Source organism: Pelophylax lessonae, assembly GCF_965119305.1.
Source record: "Pelophylax lessonae genome assembly, chromosome: 12".
In the NCBI taxonomy this organism is placed as follows: domain Eukaryota; kingdom Metazoa; phylum Chordata; class Amphibia; order Anura; family Ranidae; genus Pelophylax; species Pelophylax lessonae.
The window spans coordinates 97783175-97810111 of record NC_138779.1 but is presented as its reverse complement, the minus strand read 5'-3'; the positions used below and the strand labels follow the sequence as shown (position 1 = coordinate 97810111).

General features: G+C 47.9%; 1 protein-coding gene across 1 annotated transcript in view; it reads left to right on the top strand.

Annotated features, from left to right (window-relative positions):
• The window catches only part of LOC309568122 (kinesin-like protein KIF18B), a 183133-nt gene that overhangs the window by 65548 nt on the left and 90648 nt on the right, over nucleotides 1-26937 (top strand). Inside the window, exon 10 of the mRNA XM_082273725.1 lies at nucleotides 15794-15920. Within this exon, the coding sequence (XP_082129851.1) occupies nucleotides 15794-15920 (127 nt within the window). The remainder of the gene's footprint in view (nucleotides 1-15793; nucleotides 15921-26937) is intronic.

Genomic DNA, 26937 nt, shown 5'->3' with positions numbered 1-26937 from the left:
TTCCAAAAAGGGTTTCGGACTTTCATCTCAATGTGGACATTGTCAAACCTTCGCTTTGCGCGAAGCCGAAGCATCCGACGGAGGTGTTGCTTCACTCCTTGGATGTTGTCCGGGCGATTAGAGTCTATTTCACATCGACTGAGTCTTCTCGCAAGTCGGATGCCTTGCTTGTCCTTCCGGGAGGTCCTCGGAAGGGCATGGCGGCGTCGGCTTCTACAATCGCCAAATGGATCAGACGGACCATTGATCAGGCCTATGCTTTGAGGGGGAAAGTTCCCCCTGTACCTGTGAAGGCGCACTCTACCAGATCTCTGAGTACGTCTTGGGCCTGTCGTCATGGGGCCTCTGTGGCCCAGGTGTGTGAGGCGGCGACTTGGTCGACCGTACACACTTTCACGATATTCTACAGAGTAGATGTTCAGGCATCGGCTGATGCTTCCTTTGGCCGCAAGGTTCTTAGTGCGGCAGTTTCCTAGAGCCCTTGTTACGGGTTCTTTGGCTTTTTGGGATTTTTTGTTTTTTCCCTGGGTTTTCTTGCTCCTGTTGAGCGAGTGTTTTGTTCTTATGCCCAACTGGTTTCCTTCCTTTGGTAAGGTTCCTTTCTCTGATGGGGAGACGGCGTTGCCTTGGGCGCGGCTGTGTTCTTCCCACCCCTCATGTTTACACTGAAAACGGAATTTTTGTAAAATCTTACCTGTAAAATTCCTTTCTCTGAGTCCTCCGACAGTCGCCGCCCCCGCCCCTCTTTTGGGGTTTTGATGTACTCTCTACTGCTATTCCACTGAAACTGAGTTGGATACAGGAAGTGGAGGGTTATGTACTGAGGGGACCACCCCCTGGGGGTGGGATATGTTAAAAGTCTTTGTACTAACATATTCTATTGCCTAGCTACTCCTACGGAATAAAGGACATAACCCCATTGGTGATGAATATGAAGTGGGCGGCGACTGTCGGAGGACTCAGAGAAAGGAATTTTACAGGTAAGATTTTACAAAAATTCCGTTTTTTCCAGTTGATGCTCCACTATTGATACTGTTTTATAATTTTTATTATCATTGTGCAATATAATTTGTTATTTTGTTTTATTGTGTATCAATAGTATTGAACAGCCGGCTTTTTATGCATATATAGACACCTTGTTTTTTTTATATGCTTATGTGGGGGGGGTTTTAGCGCCGTTACTCTACATATTCATTTGCAATAACGGTCTACTGTTGTATAACGTGCAGCTTACCACCAACATACTAGTGGCGCAAAGTGATTTTCCATGACAAATACAGTAAAGTCTACAGAATTGCAAAATATAAAAGATAAAACTCAAATCAAAGGCACTGAAGGTGTACGTTTACACTAAAATCTTTTATTGCTTAATCTATTTTGCATTGTATAATAGAGTGGCCCTGAAATTGTTTCTAAACCGTTGACAAGTGTTGGCATATTTTTGACACAATAGGAGTTTGTGCATGCTTGTGCCTTTTAATTGTTCGTGGCGACAGCAGGAACCTAAAGTTGATCTCTGATGTGTCTCCTGAGCACTGCAGGAGATCATCCTCAGTCACCTTTTCACCTGGCTCTGTAGGGAGTATATGTACCTGAAAGTACATTTTCAGGTTCACAGATTTGTAAATATCTGTCTTGTGACTCCCTGCTCACCATCTGAGCACCAAGAAGAGGGAAACGAGTGACATCAGTCTCGGTAAGCACTCAAAGCACTCATTGTTTGTGGATGTAGTGCAGTGGCCATAGAATAAATCAGTTATTTTAAATTCTTTCTGTATCCCTACTGAGGAGGACACGGCTTCCAAATACAAATTGTCTTTAGAAAACTAAAAAAACAAGAAACTTTTAAATGGAGTTGGACTAACTGGGGTAAGGAACACTTTCAAGGGTAAGGAGTATGCTGTTTGTGTCAAGGCACCCACTAGCGGTTTAGATGGTTAAATAAACTTGGTGGACCATTTTTATCCCTTCACTACCAGTTTAAATACTTATACTGTAATACTCTAGTGGCCACTGTACTGGCCACCATATAAAAAACCAGCTAAAGTATTATCATGCATTATGTTTCTATGTGTATACTCAAATTATGATAATACAGTGCTTGCCAATAAAAACACATAAACATAATGTGCTCAGAAAAAGATATATATAAAAAACATATACAAAGTCTTTCAAAAGTTCTCACATTAAGTGCTCAAGTGCTCTAAACTCCATTAGTAAGGTGCTGAAGTGTTTCAGGTGAGTGAGTCTGATAGAAAAGTTGCTGGCGTATGGAGAAGCTGTGGCATTGTCCTGGTATAATCTTATCAGATCATTGTATGTCAGAAGCTGGGCTCAGGCTGCAGTCACAGTGCACCATTCAATTGCCCTGTGTGCTTCATCACAAGGGACTCTGCAGCAGGACAAGGACAGTGGTGTTAAAGGAGACATTTTAATAGACTTTGGAGCTGGACCCACAACTTATCACCTTCTTTCTGCTTGTGAAGCTTTTAACAATAGCATCACTTCTGACTTTCTTGAGCAATACCAAACGCCACTACAGAAGTGGCTGAAGAAGGATCACAATGCATTTGACTGGACTCCAGTTGTCAAGTTTGTATGTAAACTGGAAGGTTATAGCCTGGAGGATATTAAAGTTGCCCCAAAAGTATTATCGGTGAGACCCGATCTAGACGCCAAAAGGCCTTATATCCACAACCCCAGATACAAGTTTGGGTGACCCCCAGACTGAAAAGCTGTGGGTCCATTCTCTCTGGTGAGTGGGGATTTGAGAGGGGAGTGTGGCACACTTCACAGCATGTTTACATGAAGCACTTCAGCGCCTTACTAGCTTGGAGCACTTGAGCACCTTATATGAGAACTTTTTGAAAGCCTTTGTATATATGTATATAGATAATATTTATTTTTTGAGCACATTAGGTTTATATGTTTTTATTTTATTTGCAAGCGCTGTATTATCAGAGTGATATTTTCTGAGGTTGTAATAACACTGGGTGGACAGCAGCTGTAGGTATTTTGGAATCACACATACATAGCGCTAGTATTTATACGTCTTTATAAGTTTATACTCCGCACTGAACTCCAATCTGTTCTTCTTAATGACAATAACAGTCCATCTAGAGTAGCTGGGACCATTTAGCCTAAATGTGTTACATGTGCACAAGCTGCAGAGCTTGGGGAAAAAAAAATTCCTCTAAGTTATGTGCCCCCCCCTTCACTTTTTATTCCTTGCTATTAAGATTGGATCTGGAACATGTAAAACAAAATGCATAAAATAAAAATCACAGGGTAAGCAGAGGATGCTTAGCATTTTGCTTTGTTCTTCTAAAATGTTTCATTTTAGTTTGGCGTTTTTACATTCTTTTTATTATGTTTACCATACGGAAAAATGGATTTCCAGCTGAGAAATATGTCTTGCCCCTTTTATGCCCTGCTTAAGTGTTTCTTGGCAAATTATTTTCCTTCTTTTTTGAAGTTTGTTTTATAATGTCCACACATTGCGTTGTTTATGTTGTTTCTTGGATGTTGCTCAACCTAATATTGCAGTATACAGTTCTCCTGCTGCCAATTGCACTTAGATTAAAGTGGTTGTAAAGGTTTAAGGTTTTTTACCTTCATGCGTTCCATGCATGAAGGTAAAAAACCTATGTGCAGCAGCCTCACCAGCCCCCTAATACTTACTTGAACCCCATCTCGATCCAGCAATGTGCACAAGATTTTTGGCTCTCCCTCTTCATTGGCTGAGACAACCAATTGGCTCACACTGCAGTCCCAACTAGTGAGCCAATAAGGAGAGAGGGGGCAGGGTTGGGCTGCGGCTCTGTGTCTTGAGTAAATACGCAGAGCCGCAGCTCAGGAGCAAACCTGCTTGGCTACCCCCAGAGAAAACTGCTTTCTGTGGGGGCAACCAATCAGGCTTGCTCCTGAGCTGCAGCTCTGCGTGTGCATGAGAGCCTCGCTCTCCAGGCACTCTCTCCTCATTGGCTGAGCCCGCAGAGGGAGCTATTGGTGCCTGCTGCAGTCAATCACAGCCAGTGAGCTAATGAGAAGAGGGGGGGAGCTACTGCTCTGTGTCTGAATAGTCATGCAGAGCTGCAGCTCGGAAGCAAACCTGCTTGGCTGCCCCCACAACAAGCTGTTTGCTCTGGGGGCACTTGACAGGAGGGAGGGGCTGCTCTGTGCAAACCCACTGCACAGAGCAGGTAAGTGTGACATGTTTTGTGTTTTTTTTTTTTTTTTTAATAAAAAATAAAAATTCTGTCTTTTTTTTAATAACATTTTATCTTTACAAACACGGGTTTCTCTTTCGTTCATTTTCCATCAGGCACCCCCTTTCATCTACCATCCTACCCCCGCTCTACATATGCTGGGGCTGTTTGGGTGGTCTGGTACACCTCCTGGGGTGGGGGCAGGGCATTATGCTGGCGATGGGGGCCAGGGGGTTGCCCCGGCGATTGGCTGTGCTGGGTTGTATCTGGTGGGGGCTCCTGCCAGGGCCCCCTCATCCTGCCTGGGCCTGTCCTTGAGGCCTAGGGATCCCTCCTGGTGCCGCGTGTGGCCGTCTTTTTGCTGTAGCCTGTGTTTCTATGCACGGCGACCATTTTGCGGTGGTTTGTCACTGAAAATAGTAGCGGCCATGACAGTAAAGCCCTGTGGGCCGCGATTTCATCGGTGGGAGCACCTCCTCATCCCTTGGTGCTGACTCCTGGTTCTTTTCACTTCCTGATCGCCGCACATGGGGTGCAGATTATCCTGGTGGCTGCTGGTGCCTGTTTCTGCTGGGTGGTGAGTCTGGAGGGGTTCTCTCCCTCTCTGCTGAGGATTGCTTGGTGCTGGTGACTGGGTGGTGCTGCCAGCGCGGTGGGGATTTTCCCTTTTGCTGCAGTTTACCATTTTTTTGGGGTCCCCCTGGTGACTCATGGAGTTTTTCAAACACCTCTCCCCACCTGATCCGGGCTCCAACCATCCATTGATGCATTGACGGCAGTCCTAGAGTCCTTTGTGTCCCGGGTGGAGGTGGCTTTCATGCGACGGGCTGGCAAAAAGCACCCCCCGCCTTCCCCTTCCTCATCTGTCTCATCAGATCCTGAATCTGATTCGGCCACCACAGTCGTGGGTCACCCTGCTGGGTCTGCAACCACACGTCTGGAATCCTCCAATAGTGAGGATGATTCCTTCATGTCTGCAACCGCGCACGAAAAGGTGCTGATGGAAGCACTGATTGTATCTGTGCATGAGACCATGAAGATGGAGGATGCAGCTACGACGAAGGCACAGGTTCCCTTTGGCACTCACAAGCCATCCAGAGCGGCAAATGGGTTTCCTTCCCCCCCCTCCCATGTTGATGAAATTGTCCCTATAGAGTGGGGATGTTCAAAGCGTCCCCTTGGGGTCCCTTAGCGATCTTCTAGGCGTTGCCCCTATGAGGAGTCCCTGTTTACAAAGTGGGCTGTTCCACCGATAGTGGACTCTCCGGTTTCCAGATTGAACAAGGCAGCCATGATTCCGGTTGAGGAGTCCCCGGCCTTTAAGGAACCAGCTGACAGGAAAGCGGAGGCTGTGGCCTGCAATATGTATACCCTGGCTGGTTTGGCACTGAGGCTGGTATACACCATTGCCCTGGTGCTGCAAACTCTGACCGAGTGGGCTAAGCTTTTACACCCTGACCTGGTCCTTTGGCGTGTCTTTTATCTCAAATGCTGGCCAGACTTCTAAAAAGGCCTCAACTTATCTTCCCTTTCCAAGGAGATTGCCTGTTTGGAGCTACCCTGGATGACATCATAAAAGGTCTCACGGGGGCGTACCTTTTATTCTGCAGGCTACTAAGGGCAAGAAACCTTGTCGTAGACGTGGGCCATCCTTCTCAGCTCATAAGATATTTTTTCATCCCTCCGGGTCAACTAACAAGGGCTTGTAGCCTTTCAGGGCTTCTCTAGACCCGAAGGCGAGGCTCCTTCAGCATGAAGGTGCCTCCTCACCCGTATCGGGGGTGGGGGGACGTCTTTGCTGGTTCCCAGACCTGTGGAGTTTCCTGGTACAACACAAGTGGGTCCACTAGGTCATTAAGTCCGACTTTGGAACGTTTTCAGGGTTTTTACTCAAACCTGTTTACAGTCTCCAGGAAGGAGGGCAAGGTGCGTCCAATCCTGGACCTCAAGGTGCTGAACTGCTTTGTGCGAGTGCAAAAGTTCAGAATGCAGTCTATTTGCAAGGTGGTGGGTTCCCTGCATCAGGGGGATTTTCTTGCCTCTATCAACATCAAGGATGCTTTCCTTTACATTCCATTATGTGCCGGTCACTAGCGCTTCCTCTACTTTCCCGTGGGAGAGCAGCATTATCAGTTTGTGGCGTTACCCTTTGGTCTCACCTCTGCTCCTCGGGTCTTCACAAAAGTGTTAGCCCCAGTGCTAGCTTTGTAACGCCAATGGGGATCTCAGTACGGAGCTACTTGGATGACCTTCTACGAGCTGAGTTTCCTACTGCTCTGGTGGAAAACCTGGAAATCACCATACGAACTCCGAAGGAGTTTGACTGGATTCTGAATTATCAGAAGAAAAGTCTGCTCTGGTTCCATCCACAAAGCTGAACTATCTGGGTTTGACTCTGGACTCCGCCTTAGCCAAGTGCTCCTTCGTCTGGACAAACTCCAGAAATTGCAGGCTGCAGTTCGTCCCCTGCTTTCCAGCAGATGGTCATTTCTCCGGACTTGCATGCGGGTGCTGGCCCTGATGGTGTCTACCTTCAAAGCAGTTCTGTCTGCACAGTTCCATATGAGGTCCCTGCAAAGGGAGATTCTGGCCAAATAGGACGAGACCCTGCAGTCTCTGGACAATCAGGTCTGGTTGAGCCAGGGAACAAAGGAGTCCCTGATATGGTGGCTTCGTTCTCTGGCGCTTTGTCTGGAAGAATCCTTACTCCCCTTGTATTGGACAGTGATCACCTTGAATGCCAGCTTGTCCGGCTGGGGAGGCGTCCTTGGCAAACATTCTGCTTAGGGGATCTGGACACTGGAAAAGTCCAGACTACCAATTAATTTATTGGAACTCAGAACAATCAGACTGTCTGGACCATTGGACGGATTGTCTTCAGGGATGTCCAGTGCACATTTATTCGGTCAATGCCACGGCCGTGGCTCATGTCAATCACAGGGGGCACAAGAAGTGTCCTTGCGGCTCTGGAGGTAGTGGGCATTCTAAGGTGGACAGAACGATTCGTTCCAGCCCTCTCCGCCGTTAACATTCCCAGGGTGGGAAACCGGCAGGCGGATTACTTCAGTCGGCAGGCATTGGACCAAGGGGAGTGGTCGCTTCATCCGGAGGGGTTTCATCAGTTGTGTCTCCAGTGGGGCATCCCTGAGGTGGGTCTGTTGGAATCTCGGATCAACAGGTGCAGAGGCTTGTGGCTCAGTCACGGGATCCTCTGGCAGACGCCACAGACGTGCTGGTGCCCGGTGGGGTCAGTATCGTCTGATGTAAGCCTTCCCTCCTCTCAGCTTCTGCCACGACTTCTACGCAGGATTGAGGCAGAAGGGATTCCGGTCATGTTAGTGGCTCCGGACTGGCCTCGCCAGGCTTGGTACGCTGATCTGGTGCGGCTGGTCGCCGACGTTCTTTGGAGGCTTCCTCTCGGGGAGGATCTGCTGTTCCAAGGACCAATCTTCCAACCTGCTTTACAGTCTCTGGCTTTGATGGCCTGGCTGTTGAGCATTAGGTTGCTGAAGGATAGAGATTTATCTAAATCTGTGATTCCTATGCTGTTTAAAGCTAGGGAATCTACTTCTAGGAAGATCTACCATCGTACGTGGAAGATGTACATTGCGTAGTGTGAGTCTCTTGGAGTTCATCCTGGCTCCTTCTCAGTGGCTCGGATCTTGAACTTCTTGTTGAGCAGGAATTGGTCTGAAGTACCATCAAGGGCCAGGTGTCGGCTTTGGAGGTCTTCTTCCCACTACCCTTGGCTACGCACTGCCTGGTGCGTACCTTTCTTCGTGGGGTCCGACATTTGATTCCTCCAGTGCGGTCTCCGTTGCCGCCTTGGGACCTAAATTTATTGCTTTCGGTCCTCCAGAAGCCTCCCTTTAAGAATCTCCAGGAGATTAGTGGTGAGTCTTTTAACCGGTTGATTACAGCAGCAGCATGCATGTTATGTACATATTGATATAAGTAATGTTGAATAGCATGTACCTGCTGAAACCTAAGATATCAAAATATTTATATTACAAAAGAAATCTATAGATCAAGTTATGTTGATTGTGAGATGCTAATATATTTATATATACACTACTGTTCAAAAGTTTGGGGTCACTCAGGCAATTTCATGTTTTCCATGAAGACTCACACTTCATCAAATGAGTTTCAAAATGAATAGAAAATATAGTCAAGACATTGACAAGGTTAGAAATATCGATTTTTAGTTGAAATAATAATTTTGTCCTTCAAACTTTTATCAAAAAATTCTCCATTTACAGCAATTACAGCCTTGCAGACATTTGGCATTCTTCTAGCTGTCAATTTGTTGAGGTGATCTGAAGAAATTTCACCCCACGCTTTCTAAAGCACCTCCCACAAGTTGGATTGGCTTAATGGGCAGTTCTTATGTACCATACGGTCAAGCTGCTCCCACAACAGCTCAATAGGGTTGAGATCTGGTGACTGCGCTGGCCACTCGATTACAGACCGAATACCGGCTGATTACTTCTTCCGTAAATAGTTCTTGCATAGTTTGGAGGTGTGCTTTGGGTCATTGCCCTGTTGTAGGAGGAAATTGGCTCCACTCAAGCGCTGTCCACAGGGTATGGCATGGCGTTGCAAAATGGAGTGATAGCCTTCCTTATTCAAAATCTCTTTTTTACCTTGTACCAATCTCCCACTTTACCAGCACCAAAGCAGCCCCAGACCATCACAATACCTCCACCATGCTTGACAGATGGCGTCAGGCACTCCTCCAGCATCTGTTCACTTGTTCTGCATCTCACAAATGTTCTTCTGTGTGATCCAAGCACTTAAAACTTAAATTCGTCTGTCCATAACACTTTTTTCCAATCTTCCTCTATCCAATGTCTGTGTTATTTTGCCCATGTTAATCTTTTCCTTTTATTTGCCAGTCTCAGATATGGCTTTTTCTTTGCAACTCTGCCTAGAAGGCCAGCATCCCTAAGTTGCCTCTTCACTGTGGACGTTGAGACTGGCATTTTGCGGGTACCATTTAATGAAGCTGCCAGTTGAGGACCCAGGAGGCGTCTATTTCTCAAACTAGAGACTCAAATGTACTTGTCCTCTCATTTATTTTTGCACTGGGGCCTCCCAATTCTCTTTCTATTCTGGTTAGAGCTCGTTTGTGCTGTTCTGTGAAGGGAGTAGTACACACCGTTTATAAGAAATCTTCAGTGTCTTGGTAATTTCTCGCATAGAATAGCCTTCATTTCTCAGAACAAAAATAGACTGTCGAGTTTCAGAAGAAAGTTCTCTTTTTCTGGCCATTTTGAGGGTATAATCAAACCCACAAATGCTGATGCTCCAGATACTCAACTAGCTCAAAGGAAGGCCAGTTTTATAGCTTCTCTAATCAGCACAACAGTTTTCAGCTGTGCTAACATAATTGCACAAGGGTTTTGTAATCATCAATTAGCCTTTTAACACGATTAGCTAACACAATGTACCATTACAACACAGGAGTGATGGTTGCTGGAAATGGGCCTCTTCAAACCTATGTAGATATTCCATTAAAAATCAGCCGTTTCCAGCTAGAATAGCTATTTACCACATTAATGTCTTGACTGTATTTCTGATTATTTTAATTATTTTCATTGGAAAAAAAAACTATGCTTTTCTTTCGAAAATAAGGACATTTCTAAGTGACCCCAAGTTTTTTTTTTTAACGGTAGTGTGTGTATGTATGTGTGTATGTATGTGTGTGTATGTATGTGTGTATATACATACATACATACATACATACATACATACATACATACTTTCTCACAAAAGTGAGTACACCCCTCACATTGTATAACAAGATGTCAATTTGCTGTCCCCTCAAAATAACTCAACACGCAGCCACTAATTTCTAAACCGCTGGCAAACAAAAGTGAGTACACCTCTAAGTGAAAATGTCTGAAATTGGGCCCAATTAGCAGTTTTCCCTCCCCGGTGTCATGTGACTCGTTGCAAGGTCTCAGGAGTGAATGGGGAGCAGGTGTGTTAAATTTGATGTGATCGCTCTTACACTCGTACTGGTCACTGGAATTTCAACATGGCACCTCATGGCCTGAAACTGAGCTGCAGCATGGTGGCCAAGACCATACAGCAGTTTAACAGCCTTTCTTCAGTGTTGATCTAATACAATATTTACAAAAATGTGAGGGTACGGATTTCTGTGAGATACTGTGTGTGTGTGTGTGTATGTGTGTGTGTATATGTATATATGTATATATATATATATATATATATATATATATATATATATATATATATATATATATATATATATATATATATATGGAAGTATACTTATCCTAACCAGGACAATATTCTCCTGTCCCTTTGTCCGGTTCTGGTCCACTGTGTGGATGTGTGTGGGGCTGTGTGCGTCTCTCTCACCTACTGATTCTTTTAGAATAATTTCGTGTTAATTCCAGAATATACTGTATGGAACCCACTCAAAAAACATACCACACAAATATAACACAATACCTAAATATTCATGAAAGTAATAATCAATATCACGGAAACGTTGCATAAATCCAAGTGAATAAATTAAATATATCTTAAATTGAATGTTCATGTAAAGATAATCAATAAAGATTGTATATAGAAGTCCATGTGGAAGTGCAGAAAATATTTATGGTAAAGAGGCAAACGGTAGTGATCCAAAACATGGTGCACATCAATCAGTGTCACCGATGTGAACAATCCGAACAAAGGATCCAACATTGAGTGCAGTGGCTGCTCACCTCAACAATGAATAAACCAAAGCATTATTCATAGATGCAATACTCCTCCGTGTAGTTCCAATAGTAGTGCTGGCTCAGCTGACAGGATGTTGTAAATAAATAGCCAAACATTTTGGAGATGTATGTCCCCTTTGTTGTTCACAGCTCCTCGCTTCAATGCGCCTGCGCCCCTCAACCTGGAAGAACGTCTTATATCATCATCTCTAGTTGCTTCAGACAGACCTTTATTCAAGCACATGGTCTCAAGGATCAGGTTCCCACCTTTCCTATTGGGGCTAATTTTACCAGATCTGAGCGTGTGTCTTTGGTTTTTCAGCATCGAGCTGAGTTCTACTAAGGGGAAGTTTGATACCAGCTTCTGGCATCAGTTTTTTTTGCCAGTGTCGATTTCTTCTGTAGGTGGTAGTTTAAAGCGGAGTTCCGGCCTGAAAAATAAAATTAAAAAAAAAATACCCCCAGGACAGTCAGGGCTAGTGCATTTCAGCAATGATGGCCTCTGAACTGTCCTCGGGTTCACTTACCTTTTAGAAGAAATACTTACCTTGAAATTTTCTTGTCCAGCGCTGCCATCTCAGTTGTGGGCAGCTGAAACCAGGGCGTCCTCTTTGGTCCCAGAATGCCCTGCAGTGGCCCCACTTGTCAGTTCCGGTGCAGGCGCGTCATCCCTGCACAACTTATGGGCATGCCCAGAAGCTGTTTAGCAGGGAATGACGCGCCTGCGCTGGAACTGACGAGCGGGGCCGATGCAGGGGCATTGATTCTTGGGAGCGATGACAAATTTTTTTCACGATGGAACTCCGCTTTAACTAAAAGGTGTAAGACTTCCTGTGTCCTTCCATGGACTCCAAGAAAAGGATTTTATGATGAATAGAAAAAAAGATGTTTAATATTCTGTTTTTTGAGCAGGAACATTAACGCAGTTTTATCAGGTGCAGGCCACTTCTGTGTTTCTGCTAAATTGTATCTCTTAAACCACATATAGGGAGAAGCGCATCTACTGCAGTTCTGTAATACCTGTAAAGGACAATTCCAAACTTATTCAATGCAGATTGGAAAAGTGGAACATCAGGGGCACAGACGAGGCTGGAATTTACACATTCCAATCCTCCTCACCTCCTCAGTTGGATCAGCCATTGCATAGTTGCCTATGAAGCTATGGCATGTTATTTTTTCTGTTTGAATTTTCCTCTCGAACTGATGCTTTTTACAGAATAATGCAAGATACCAGTGTAAAACTAAACTACTGCTTAAGACCATGGGCATCATTTTAAGGTCACCCATGCTCCATCCCTTTTCAACAATGTCATGTAGGGGAGGGGCTTAGTCATTATACTTATTTTGCATATTTATTTTTAAAGGTCAAACAGCAACATTTAAAGCATTTGTTAACCTAAAAAAAAATTGATCCTGTTCCCTTAAAGCATGTTATACAGCACAATGCATGTGCTGTATAATTTGCCCCCCGTATTGCCTAAAATACCTGGCTGATCCTGCCTGGATATGTCCTCCTCTCTGTAAATTGTCCACGGTATACCATGGCTGCTGGGCCCTGACATCATGGTCAGTTTACATGTCTCCATCATTCGCAGCTCACCTGTCCTCCTCTGTCCTCGCTCTCCCCTCCCTCCCTGCCTGTCTACTCCTGTGTCAGTGCCCCTCAAAGTTTCATATCCTGTCCACAGTCTGTTTTAATAATCCTGTGTGCCCCTGTGTCTGTGTTTTTTATAAAAATATGCCATTCTTTACAAGTTTTCAGAGCGCCAATCTCTGCACACGTGACCGGCCTACTCCTTCCTCTCCTCCTCCCCTCCTGACTGATGACAGCGAGGAATCCTCGGCTCCACCGGCTGCAGGCAGCTGTTAGACGGGGAGAGGAGAGAGCCGATGGGTCACGTGAGCGGCGCTCTGAAAACTGGTAAAGAATGCCTTATTTTTTTTAAAACACAGACACAAGGGCACACAGGATTATTAAACAGACCAGACACGATGGGATAAAGTGGCTTAACAACCACTTTAAAGGGGAAGTTGAGATTACAGGGGCGGGGCATTTGCCCCTACTTGCGGACGCTGATGCTTAAGACCCATCTGTTCAGTGATGGTACCCTCTTCAATTTCTGCCCTCCTTATTTTTCTGTTTAATGAACAATAATTTTACATTCATTTTGTGCTACCATAAGAAAAAACAGAATCAGATGGGCAAGGATAAAGGCAATGCTTTTTATCCGAATGTATTTCCCATAATTTTATGCATTTTTCGGACTGACTGTGGGCAAACAAATACAACATGGGCCGAGTGGCAGCCAGTTTTTAATGCACCAGCTGATGTTGCCCGGCATTCAGCCCGTGTGTGATAGGCAGTGGCTCACTAGGGAAGGACAGTGCAGTAGTTGGAGGCGATAGGAGATCCAGTAACTCATGCCACCTTAGGCCCCTTTCACACGTGCAACTCCGCTAAGCAAAATCTGTTTGCTTAGCGGGGATTTCTCTGCTAATCCCTGCTGAGCAAGTGGATGACAGGTCTTGTCCGCTTCGCTATGCAGAGCTAACATGGACAAAGTCCCCCTCTCCTCTATGGCGCAGTCGGATGGAAATGGGCTGCCTGTTCATTTCAATCTGATTAGATCCGTCGGACGGATGGAAAGTAGGACCACCATCCATCTGTTTTTGGCAGACAGGATCGGAAGGCGGTAGTTGTCAGCGGACACTCGCCACTCCATAGAGGAGACCGAAGGGTCCGATCGGGTCCGCCTGAAAAACTGACAGGCGGACCTGATCAGACAGTCCGTGTAAAAGGGGCCTTCGGCTGTGTGGCATGACAGGGAGAGAATAAAAAATAATAAAGAAAATAATTTTAATGGAAAAAATTAAATAAAACCGTTTCCATCTTTGTGGGCTTGTAAATGGAACCGAGGCTGTTTCCGACCAGCTGCCCCACACTCCCTGTCCACTCACTGGTAAGGACAGGGCGCCAGATTAAGACCTCAAGCTCTTCTCTGAACAGTGAGAACAGGCAGGGGAAATCCTCAGCGCCGCCAGTGACTGCTTTTTGCAGCCCTGGCCACCACAAGAGGGCGCCAGTTCCCCAATTGAAGCGTCTCCCTACAGCAGGCCGCAAAGCTGTGGCCTCAATTACTGGCCAGCGCTGTATTTTAGTCCGCGCACCCACTGGCGGGGGCCACAGTGTAGTCCAGGCGCCAGGCCACTAATTCTAGTCGCCAATGCAATCAGGCGCCTGGGGTTTGTCGAGCCCTGGATTAGTTGGTGTATAAGTTAGTTAATATGTAAAATTAAAAAATAAAAAGGCAATTTATTCTTAAATATCTTTATGCAGTGGTAAATATAAAAAAACAACTATACAGTTAGGGAGCAAAATCTCTAATCCACTCTTGAGAATAACAGACAGAAGAGATATACTATATATACTATAAGAGGTTGATCCTGGTAAATATCATCAGACTCAGATCACCTTTTTTATTTAAAGAAAAAAAAAATTAAAGACTGTTAGCCGATTTTCAGACAGAGCTGTAATATATTATGTATGACATAGGCAGGTAGCTTGATATAAGCTACCTGCGCCTGCTGTCACTTATGCTGGCCATAAAAAAAAAGTGTCTTCCTTCTTAAAATTTTTTTTTTTTTTTTTGAACGTTGCTTTGAGTTTCTAATCTTTAGTCAGGTCGAATTGATGTTCGTTTTCGACCACAGTGACTGGAAGATTGGAATAAGAAAACTTCTTAGCCAAAGGAATTTTCAGTTGTGGTATGTGGCTTTTTTTCAGAAATTAGTTTTAAAACTGAATATTAAAAGCAAGTGAAATTTTTCAAACGACATTCTTTCATTCAGCAAATGTACAAAGAGTTTTCGTATGAATATTCTCGTCCGAAAATCGATACGTGTATGGCCAGCAGAAGGCTCAGTTCCCACCTATGCAATTTGTAGGCTTTTGTGCCCAATTTTGTCTTTGGGCAGATTAAAAAACACAAATCGCGGCAAAGACGCACTACATTCTTTACTGCAACTTCTCCATTGAAGTCTATTTAACCTAAAAAGCACAGTTGAAAAAAGCCATTGACCCTTTCCAAATACACAGCGGCTGAAAAAAAAAGCATAGATGTGAATATGTCCCATAGGAAACCATGGTAAGTGAACTGTAATGCGTTTCTGCAAAAAGCACCAAAAAACGCATAGGTGTGAACCAGGCCTAAGACGTTTAGTAGCTGTCATAGTGGGGTTAAAAAACTAAAATGAGCCCTTTTTATAGTACAAAAAGTGCAGATAATCGCTACTAGAAGGGGTTCATTTATACTGTGAAAAAGTGAAAGTAACAATATATATTACTTATATCATACATTATATATATATATATATATATATATATATATATATATATATATATATATATATATATATATATATATATATATATATATATATAATACAGGGTAGGATATATGGGCATTTTAACTAGGAGCCAGACATGAAGCTATACACTTAAAGTAGTACTAAAAGCTGTATTTCCTGAAATGTAAACATATAATGCATTCTGTATGCAGACCAACTAATCGGCTGACCAACTAATCGATTGAAAATAGCTGATTACTATTTTCATAATTGATTAGTTGTTGATTAATCGATTTGTTGTTTCAGGCCTATTATTTAATCTAGAGTCTTTCACATATATGATGGTTTGCGGGTTCTCTCCTAAACAGGAGGGAAGGCCTGATAAGGGGTCAAACCCGGTCTTACTCCACTTAGTACAGAGAAATTTTATTTTTATAAAGGTATCTTGCAAATGTATGTTCTTTCATTGATTTTTTTTTTTTTTTTTTTTTTTTGTTACAACAGCCTAGATAAGCCCTTGGACACTTCCAGTCCTGAGCAAGGCACCAAGACTCATCTACAGTCACTGAAGCGCCTGAGTTCTGGGCACTTTAATCACAAGCAGCCTTCTAAGAGGAATAGAGGGAAAGAGGTAAGCTTATGTACTATATGGATGTCAGAAAGCAAGGCTACTTATGACTACAGCCCTTGTGAAAAGACTTGCCGCAGTTGTTTCAAATACAATAGCAAATTTAAATCCAAGACTGGCCAGTAAGTCTATATTTTAATTTGATTTAAAAACATTTGAAGTAGTCGTAAAGGCAGAAGGTTTTTTTATCTTAAAGGAGTTGGGAAGACAGAAGGTTTTTTATCTTAACGCATTCTATGCATTAAGATAAAAAGCCTTCTGTGTGCAGCAGCCCCGCTGATACTTACATGAGCCCCATCTCTATCCAGTGATGTCCACGAGTTCCTCGGCCATCCAGGACTCTCTCTCCTTATTGGCTAAGACACAGCAGTGGCGCCATTGGTTCCTGCTGCTGTCAATCAAAATCAGCGAGCCAATGAGGATAGAGAGGGGGCGGGTCCGAGTCACGGCTCGGTTTCTGAATGGAGACACGGAGATGTAGCTCTGCTCTTGTGCACCCCTAGCAAGCTACTTGCTGTGGGGGCATTCAGCAGGAGGGAGGGGTCAGAAGCGCCAAAGAGGGCCCGAGAAGAGGAGAATCGTGGCTGACTTGTGGAAACTACTGCACAGAGCAGGTAAGTATAACAAGTTTGTTATTTTCATACAAAAAAAGACTTTACTATAACTTTAACTCTTAATACATTGTGCACCCATGATGTGGGATCCTCAAAGCATTATGGGTTTCCTAAAGAGGGCATAGCAGAAGATGCCCTTTGAAGACTCTCCTGATTGGAAAGTATGTAGGTTATGTCTGAACTGGTTCAGTTCCGACTAAGTTTTGTGTCAATTTAAGCGTGTACTTTTGAATCAGGCACTTTGTTTCAGGGCAGCTAATAATGTACATATGAAAAACCTTTGTAGACCTAGCAAAAGAACAGCATAGGGAGAACACTAGCCCCTCCAGATACCTAGAAGCAGAGGCATAATTAGAACCTTCAGGGCCCCCATGCAAGAAACCATGAAGGGGGCCCCACTGACCCAGGGGCGACCCAGCCCCCATGCGTCACCCCTGTACATCTAAGTAGAAGGGGCGGCATATAAAGGAACGTATCCCATACATTTTCTTCCTGCAGCGGAGAGGGGATTGGTTCGTCTATATGCCGCCCCTCCAATCCAGGTGTACAGGGGTGAGGCGTGGGCCCCCTGGAGAATGGGGTTGGAATGAGTTGCAGAGGTGGGGGTGGAATGGGATGAGTTTCAGTGGTGGTGGGGGGGATGGAATCAGTAACAGTGGTGGTGGGATGGGATCAGTGGCAACAGTGGTGGGATTTCATCAGTGCCAGCTGTCGTGGGATGGGATGAGTGACAGCAGGGGTGGTGGGATGGAATCAGTGGTGGTGGGGGGGGGATGGGGTAAGTGGCAGTGATGGTGGTGGGATGGGATAAGTGGCAGCTGTGGTGGTGAAGGGTGTGGGGTAAGTGGCAGCTGTGGTGGTGGTGAGTAGGGGAGGGATTAGTGGCAGCGGTGTTGGTGGGGTATTAGTGGTGGTGGTTAAGGGGGTTGAATCAGTGGTGGTGGTGAACAGGGTGGGATCAGTGGCAGCGGTGGTGATGGGGGGGGGGGGGGTTAGGATTGTTGACAGCGGTGGTGGTGCTGAGGGTCTGTAGGATTAGTGGAAGCGATGGTGGTGAGGGGGTAGGATTGGTGACAGCAGTGGTGGTGAGGGAGGTGGGATTAGATTAGTGGCAGCGGTGGTGGTGAGGGGGATAGGATTAGTGGCAGCAGTGGTGGTGAGGGGGATAGAATTAGTGGCAGCAGTGGTGGTGAGGGGGATAGAATTAGTGGCAGCAATGGTGGTGTGAGGGGTGTTGGGATCAGTGGTGAGGGGGGGGGATCAGTAGCAGTGGTGGTGGTGAGGGGGGTAGGATTAGTGGCGGTGGTGGTGAGGGGGGGGGGTAGGATTAGTGGCAGTGGTTGGGAGGGGGGTAGGATTAGTAGCGGTGGTGGTGAGGGGGGTAGGATTGGTGTCCTCCTCCCACCACCACCTCCGCCTCTTACTGTCGTCGTCCCCCCCCCCCCCCCCCACAGATTGCATTTCAATCTGTTGTAGAGGGGAGGGGAAGGGATGAGATCTGTGGGGGGGGGGGGGGGTCAGTAAGAGGCACAGGTGGTGGAGGGTGGAATCGGCTGCACTAGCAATTTATCACTCACTTTGTCAGTCGATTCCCCCTCAGCATTCATGTGCCTCCAGGGATGCCTCTGTGTCATGTGGTCTCCTTCCAGAGGGGAGAGCTCCTCCCCCTTCACTCTATTGGTGTCAGCTGCCTTTTTTTTTTTTTTTCCCAGTGTCCACCTCCGTCTCTCTACACGGCTTCTCTCTCCCTTGAGAGGATAGGCGAGGCTCCAGACTCCAGGGAAGTGATAGTGCTCAGTTCATCCTCCCCTCTGCAGCAGGCCGCAAACCCCCGCAAGGCAAAACGAACCGGCGGGTGGGCCCCCTTACTGTGGCAGAACTCCTACAACTGCCTAGAAGCCCAGTTAGTCTGGTTTCTGATCAGGTGTAGAAGATGTATTCCAGGATATAAACTTAAATCCAACTCTGGCCAACAGAGGAGGACTAGAGCCTCTGTCAGGTTTTTGTCATTCGTATCCTTATTGGGGAGACACTTCAGTGGGGCCACAGACAAAATAAAAGTGCATTTCTCTTTCGTTCATTGACGGACACAGCTCCTTATCTTCTTGACCATTAGGTTATGCTGCACCCTACAGGAGTAGGACACTAGGCAGGAAAAAGCTTGACTACGCCTATGGGGCAGTCCCAGGGGGTATACTCCCACTCTCAGCCATAGGCACTCAGTTTTTCTGACTAGTCAGGAGTAAGGACCTAGCTCCTTGCTGGGATCTCTGGTCCTGGCAATTGTTTCCTTTTTTTGTTATTTTGTTCCTGGGAAAATCTACTATAAACTGCCAGACTGGGCGACAGACTGGATAATCTAGATCCAGTGGGTCCCCCCAGTCTGTGCAATATGTGCACTCTGGCTGGTTCGGCAATGAGGTTGTTGCTCACCATTGCCTTAGTGTTACAAACTCTGACCGAGTGGGCTAAGCTCTTACGCCGTATCCTGGAGGGGTAACGGCTCCCCCCTGCCTTTGCCAAGCTGGCAGATCAGCTGGTCCAGGGGCTGCAGTTTATCTGTGATGCCTCTTTGGCTCCGGCTCCCCTGATGGCAGTGATCCTTCTTTGTCTTTTCTTTTGGCTCAAGTGCTGGTCTGCGGATCAGACTTCAAAAAAAGGCCTTGACTGATCTTCCTTTCCAAGGAGATCGCCTGTTTGGAGCTACCCTGGATGGCGACATAAAAGGTCTCATGGGGGGGGGGAGTACTTTTCTTCCGCTGGCTACTAAGGGCAAGGAACCTAGTCGCAGATGTGGGCCTTCCTTCTCAGCTTATAAGAAGTTTTTCTCTTACGTCCTCCGACAGTCGCCGCCCTCTTCATATTCGTCACAATGGGGTTTTAGACTTTGCTCCGAAGGAGTAGCTAGGCAACAGAATATGTTAATATAAAGGTTTTAACACATCCCACCCCCAGGGGGTGGTCCCCTCAGTCAATACCCTCCTACTTCCTGTATCCATACTCCAGTTTCAATGTCTAGCTTGTCAGGAGTGGCTGGCTCTCTCTGTGCTGGGGCTTTGTGCCCCAGACTCTTCTTTTTTTTTTTTTTTTTTGATTTTTTTTGTTTGAGTTTTCTCTCTTGCTTTACTTAGCTGTTATTTTTTCAGCGTTAGTTAGTTCTTCTGATGAAGAGGATTCGTGCGGGCTGGGTCTCGGGCTGATCCCCCTGGTCGCAGGTTGTGGGTCGGTGGCTTCCCAGCCTGCCATCGAGCGTTCAGTCAGGTATCGCTCCTGGCGCAGTGAACGACCCATCCCTGTTCGGTGCAGGGATGCTTGGTGAGGTGGCTACCTCACTGGACGCTGTGCGGTTTCTTAACCCACCATTGTGCTGCGTCCTGGATGCGACTCTCCTTGCCTTGTGTGCAGCGGTTTGTTCGCCTGTGCGGGTTCCCCACGCCATCCGTGGAGGTAAGTGTATTTATGTGGGGACCTGTCTGTTTTGGGAGGGCTGTCAGTCTGGGACTGTGTTACCCTGCCTGTGTTCACACTGTGGATTTGTTTCTCCCTGTCTCTCTGGCTGCATGCTGTGGGCATAAGGAGGGGGGGCTGGGCTGCACTGTCTGTGTCAGCCTGTGTATGTGTGAAGGCTGTGTGCTGTGGGACATGCTTTTGACCATGTTGGGGCACTTTACAGCGATCGCTACAGCGATCCGCCATGTTTTTTTGCATGGGTGGTGTTAATGCATCACTGTAGTGGGGGAGCGGCGGTTTTGGCGCCAAACGGCGCCATTTTGCCTGCACTCGCCCAGCCGCATGTTTTAACTGCGGGCGGCCATTTTCTTGTAGCCTTCCATAGGCTTTAACAGAGCGCCCTGATTGCATCACTTCCTCTTTCCTGGTGTGCACGATCGCGGCGGCAGCTACAGCAAGGTCTCCTTCAGGTTTTTACCTTTCTGATCTTCCTTTATCCATTGCCTGGGTTCTGTGTCTTCCCTGTGGGGGTCTCAATTGTGCTGTGTGTGTGTGCGGTGGGCTGCGCTCGCTGCGCTTGTTAAAGGGGCAGTTAACCCCTTCTTGGCCAGCAATAATTTTGGGGCAATGGATTCTCAGGAGGGCAAATTTCCTACCACATTGATGGGTAGTCAGGGGACTGCTGTTTCCCCCCCAGGGGGGGATTTGGCTGCCATTGTGGCTAATCTGGCAGCACAGGTGCAAATGCTGGTGGCTGCTCAATCCACAAAAAGGTCCAGAACAATTTCCTCTGGTTCAGAGGGTGATGGTGCAGGGGCTGGTGTGGCCGGGGTCTCCTTATCAGGGTCCCGTTCCTCCCTGGATCTTGTGGGGTCCGAGGTGGAGGCTGAGGTTGAAGGGGTGGATGATTCTCCCCCTGGCTCGTCTGAAGAGCTTGCGCTCATGGATGAAATGGTTGCTTCTATTAAGCATACGCTGCGCTTGCAGGATGAACCGTGTCCGCCTGCTGCCTTGGCAGCTTATGGGACAAAGAGACGGCGCAAAACATCGCAGGTTTTTCCCTGCACGGATGATTTTCAAAACGCTGTTAAAGAACAATGGCGTAATATCCGCAAGCCTTTTGCTGTACCCAGTAGGTTCAAATTGCGTTATCCTTTCACGCCCGCTACTGACGAGCGTTGGTGTGTTCCACCTCTGGTGGATCACGCGATCACGGTTTTGAATAAGTCCACTGCGATTCCTGCTGAGGATACCCCGGTGTTCCGGGATGCCACGGACAAGAGGCTGGAGTCTCTTGCCCGTCATACCTATTCTATTATGGGTTCTATGTTAAAAGCTCTGTTTGCTTCCCTTATGGCGGCCCAGGCGGTCGCGAGTTGGACGCAGGTGCTTAGACGCGTTTTGGTGGCTGACTCAGCCCCGCAGGCGACATTGGACATGGTGGATCAAATCCATCAGGGTGTCATGTATTTGTGCTATGCGGACTTGGATATGGTCCCGTTGGCCGCACGTGTACACGGTGTGGCGGTGTTGTCTCGCCGTTTGGTTTGGTTGAAGTGTTGGTCGGTGGACCAATCTTCTCGCAAGACTTTAGCCAATCTTCCTTATGACGGTTCTCGCCTTTTTGGTGAATCCTTGGATACACTGATAAAGGGGATCACGGGTGGTAAGAGCACGCTCTTGCCCCAATCCCAGAAGGCTAAGTCGACTCCTGGTAAGAAGCATGCTTCCTTTCGGCCCTCTCAGGGGTCCTTTCGTGCCTTTCGGCCGCACTTTAAGGGCAAACCGTTCAAAGGTCAGGGCTCTCAAAAGAAGCCGTGGACAGGTAAGCAGAAGTCCGGCCAATCCGGATCCGCTGCCCACAACAGTGCGGCCTGAAGGGGCGCCCTCACCCGGTTCTGGGGTGGGGGGACGCTTGCTCGGTTTTCTACAACCTTGGCTGGCCCGTGTTCGGGACAGGTGGGTTCAGGAAATCGTTCGTTCTGGTTACAAGATCGAGTTTCTCTCTCGGCCGGAGAGCAGATTTTTTCCCTCAAATCTTCAACTGTCTCCGGAGCGTTTGCGGGATCTGCACCTGGCAGTGCGGGACCTGAGAGCTCAGGGAGTGGTGGTCCCGGTACCGCATCGGGACAGGTTTCGGGGGTTCTATTCAAATCTGTTCACTGTACCCAGGAAGGAGGGCAAGGTTCGTCCTATTCTGGACCTGAAGGCTCTAAACCGCTTTGTGCGGGTTCGCAAGTTCCGCACCGCATGGAATCTCTGCGGTCGGTGGCATTTTCGAGGGTCACCAGAGGTACCTTCGATTCGCCATTGCGGAGGATCACTACCAATTTGTGGCGTTGCCTTTTGGCCTCGCTTCGGCTCCGCGGGTTTTCACCAAGGTGCTTGCGCCACTGCTGGCCTTGTTGAGGGCCCAGGGCATCTCTGTCCTGGGGTATCTGGACGACATTCTGGTTCGGTCTGCGACCAGCCAGGGTCTGGAGAAGGATCTGTCCGTCACGGTGCAGACTCTGCTGGAGTTTGGTTGGACGATAAATTATCCAAAATCGACACTGTGCCCGACGGTTCGTCTTCCCTATTTGGGAATGATCCTGGACTCGGTCCAAGCGAAGGTCTTCCTACCGGACGACTAAATCAGGGTTCTTCAGGGAGAAGTCCAGTCCCTCAGGGACGTTCCGTGCTCATCCCTGCGGAAGTGCATGCGGTGTCTGGGTCTGATGGTCTCGGCTTTCGAGGCAATTCCCTTTGCCCAGTTTCACACGAGGGGTCACCAAGCGGAGATTCTGTCCAAGTGGGACGGGCGTCCGCAGTCTCTGGATGTCGAGGTTTCGTTGAGCCGTCGCACCAGAAGGGATCTTCTGTGGTGGCTCCAATCCCCGGCGGTGTCGGGGGGGGAAAGTCTTTTCGTCGTCTTTCATGGACGGTGATCACCACGGACGCCAGCCTGTCAGGCTGGGGTGGTGTTCTGGGCGTTCTGTTCACCCAGGGGACTTGGTCGGAGGAGGAATCCTCCCTTCCGATCAACATTCTGGAGTTGCGTGCGATAAATCTTTGCCTTCACCGTTGGACGGACAGGCTGCGCGGCTGTCCGGTTCGGGTGCAGACGGGACAATGCCACGGCAGTGGCTTACGTCAATCACCAAGGGGGCACCAGGAGTGCCCGAGCGGCTCGGGAAGTGGCCGGCATTCTTTCTTGGGCCGAGACTCATGTCCCGGCGATATCGGCGGTACACATTCCGGGGGTGGAGAACTGGCAGGCGGATTATCTGAGTCGCCAGACCCTGGATCAGGGGGAATGGTCTCTCCACCCGGCTGTCTTCCAGATGTTGTGCGCGAAGTGGGGTCTTCCGGAAGTGGACCTGTTCGCGTCTCGTCTGAACAACAAGGTAAAAAGGTTCGTGGCAAGGACGCGCGATCCTCGGGCAGACGCGTCCGACGCGTTGGTGGCCCCGTGGCACCAGTATCGGCTGCTGTATGCGTTCCCGCCGATCCAATTGCTGCCCAGGTTCCTTCGCAGGTTGAACTCGGAACCACACGCGGTGATTCTTGTGGCACCGGACTGGCCTCGCCGGTCCTGGTACGCGGACCTCGTGAACCTGGCGGTCGACGCTCCTTGGCGTCTGCCTCTTCGAGAAGATCTCTTGTCTCAAGGACCGATATTCCATCCTGCTTTACAGTCGCTGGCTTTGACGGCCTGGCTGTTGAAACCGAGGTCCTGAAGGATAGGGGTCTCTCTCCGGAGGTCATTCACACTTTGATTAACGCGAGGAAGTCTTCCTCGGGGAAGGTCTATCACCGTACTTGGAAGGCCTATTTTGCTTGGTGTGAGTCCAGGGGGTTTTCACCTCGCACTTGGTGTCTAGGGTGTTGTCCTTCCTTCAGACGGGTGTCGACCAGCGTTTGGCGCTGGCTACGGTCAAGGGTCAGGTGTCTGCGCTGGCCGTTCTTTTTCAACGTCCTGTGGCGTCTAACTCTTTGGTTAGTACCTTTGTTCAAGGGGTGCGACATCTGGTCCCTCCTAGGAGGGAACCTTTACCTCCTTGGGACTTGAATCTTGTTCTGTCCGTGTTACAACACGCTCCTTTTGAACAGATCAGGAAGATCTCGTTGTCCATGTTGTCCAAGAAAGTCGCTTTTTTGGTGGCGATCACTTCGGCTCGCAGGGTTTCGGAGCTGGCAGCTTTGTCCTGCAAGTCTCCGTATCTGGTCCTTCATCTGGATAAGGTGGTCTTACGACCTAACCCTTCTTTTCTTCCGAAGAGGGTTTCGGATTTTCACATCAATGAGGATATTGTCCTGCCTTCGCTCTGCGTGAAGCCCAAACATCCGAAGGAGGTGGAGCTGCATTCCTTGGATGTTGTTCGGGCGATTAGGGTTTACCTGAAATCGACTGAATCTTTCCGCAAGTCGGATTCCTTGTTTGTCCTTCCTGAGGGACCTCGGAAGGGCTTGGCTGCATCGGCCTCTACCATTGCCAAATGGATCAGACAGACTGTGGAACAGGCCTATGCTTTGAAGGGGAGAGCTCCCCCTGTGCCTGTGAGGGCGCACTCTACAAGATCTCTGAGTACATCTTGGGCCTGTCGTCATGGGGCTTCTGTGGCCCAGGTGTGTAAGGCGGCGACTTGGTCGTCCGTTCACACCTTCACAAAATTCTACAGGGTGGATGTTCAGGCATCGGCAGATGCTTCCTTTGGCCGCAAGGTTCTTAGTGCGGCAGTTTCTTAGAGCCTCTTGTATGGGCTTCTTGGCTGTTGGGATACATGTTGTTATCCCTAGGTTATTTGTTTTCCTGGGATTTTTTTTGCTTCTGTTGAGCAAGTTTTTTCCTCTGTTGCCCAGAGGGTTTCCTTCCTTTGGTAAGGTTCCTTTCTCTGCTGTGGAGACGGCGTTGCCTTGGGCGCGGCTGCGTTTCCCACCCCTCATGTTTGCACTGCTTTGGGACGTCCCCATTGTGACGAATATGAAGAGGGCTGCGACTGTCGGAGGACGTAAGAGAAAACGGAATTTTTGTAAAATCTTACCTGTAAAATTCCTTTCTCTGAGTCCTCCGACAGTCGCCGCCCCCGCCCCTCTTTTGGGGTTGAATGTACTCTCTACTGCTATTCCACTGAAACTGGAGTATGGATACAGGAAGTAGGAGGGTATTGACTGAGGGGACCACCCCCTGGGGGTGGGATGTGTTAAAACCTTTATATTAACATATTCTGTTGCCTAGCTATTCCTTCGGAGCAAAGTCTAATACCCCATTGTGACGAATATGAAGAGGGCGGCGACTGTCGGAGGACTCGGAGAAAGGAATTTTACAGGTAAGATTTTACAAAAATTCCGTTTTTTCATCCCTCAGGGACGACTGACAAGGGCTCGAAGCCTTTCAGGGCCTCCTCAGGAGGATCCAAACTGGCAAGCAAAGCTCGGGCTTCTCCAGACCAGTGGATAAAGCTCTTCTGCATGAAGGTGAACCCTCACCCGTATCGGGGGTGAGGGGGCATCTTTGCTGGTTTCCGGATCTGTAGACTTCCCTGGTACAAGACAAGTGGGTCCGCTAAGTCATTTGGTCCGGCTACAAGATCAAGTTTCGCTCTTGTCCCCCAGCGAAATTTTTTCCTTTCAACTTGCGCCTGTCCCCAGACCGCTTAAGGACCTGTTTTGGGGCGGTACAAGACCGGTGCCTTCAAGGGGTGATTGTTCCGGTTTCGACTTCGGAACGTTTTTAGGGTTTTTACTCAAACCTGTATACAGGCCCCAGGAAGGAACGCAAAGTGCATCCAATCCAAGTTCAGAATAGAATCCATTTAAACGGTGGTGGCATCCCTGCATCGGGGAGTTTTCCTTGCCTCTATCAAGGATGCCTACCTTTACCGATATGTGCCAGTCACCAGCATTTTCTCCCTTTGCTGTGGGAGAGGAGCATTATCAGTTTGTGACGTTACCATTTGGTCTCGCCTCTGCTCCTCGCGTCTTCAAAAAAGTGTTCGCCCCAGTGCGAGCTTTGCTACGCCAACGGGGGATTGCGTTACTGGGCTACTTGGACGATCTCCTGCGAGCAGGGTCTCCCTATGCGAGCAAAGTCTACCTCTTCTCTGGTGGAAAACATGGAGATCTCAATATCAACTTTGAGTTCAGCTGGATTCTGAATTTTCAGAAGTCTGCTCTGGCTCCACCCACGAAGCTGAACTATCTGGGCCTGACTCTGCCAGAGTGCTCCTTCCTCTGGACAAACTCCAGAAATTGCAGGCTGCGATTTGCCTCCTGCTGTCCAACAGATGGTCGTCCCCCTGGACTTGCATGCAGGTGCTGGGCCTGATGGTGTTTTATCTTCGAGGCGGTTCGGTGTGCAAAGTTCTATACGAAGTCCCTGCAAAGAGAAATTCTGACCAAATGGGACAAGACTCTGCAGTCTCTAGACAATCGGATCTGGCTGAGTCGGGGGACGAGGGAGTCCCTGATATGGTGGCTTCGTTCTCCAGCGCTTCGCTGGGAAAATCCTTCCTTCCCTTGTATTGGACAGTGGTCAACACGGATGTCAACCAGTCCGGCTGGGGAGGCGTCCACAGCAAGCATTCCACTCAGGGGATCTGGACGCTGGAAGAGTCCAGACTACCGATCAACGTCTTAGATCTGATTGATCAGACTGTGTCTGGATCATTGGATGGATCGTCTTCAGGGTTGTCCAGTGCGCATTCAATCATACAATGCCACATCCGTGGCTTATGTCAATCACCAGGGGGGCACAAGAAGTTTCCTTGCGCCTCTGAAGGTAGCCTGCATTCTAAGGTGGGCAGAAGGATTCGTTTCAGCCCTCTCCGCTGTACACATTCCCGGGGTGGAAAACTGGCAAGCAGATTACCTCAGTTGGCAGGCGTTGGACCAAGGGGAGTGGTTCCTTCATCCGGTGGTGTTTCATCAGTTGTGCCTGTGGTGGATCTGTTGGCTTCCCAGCTCAGATGGTTTGT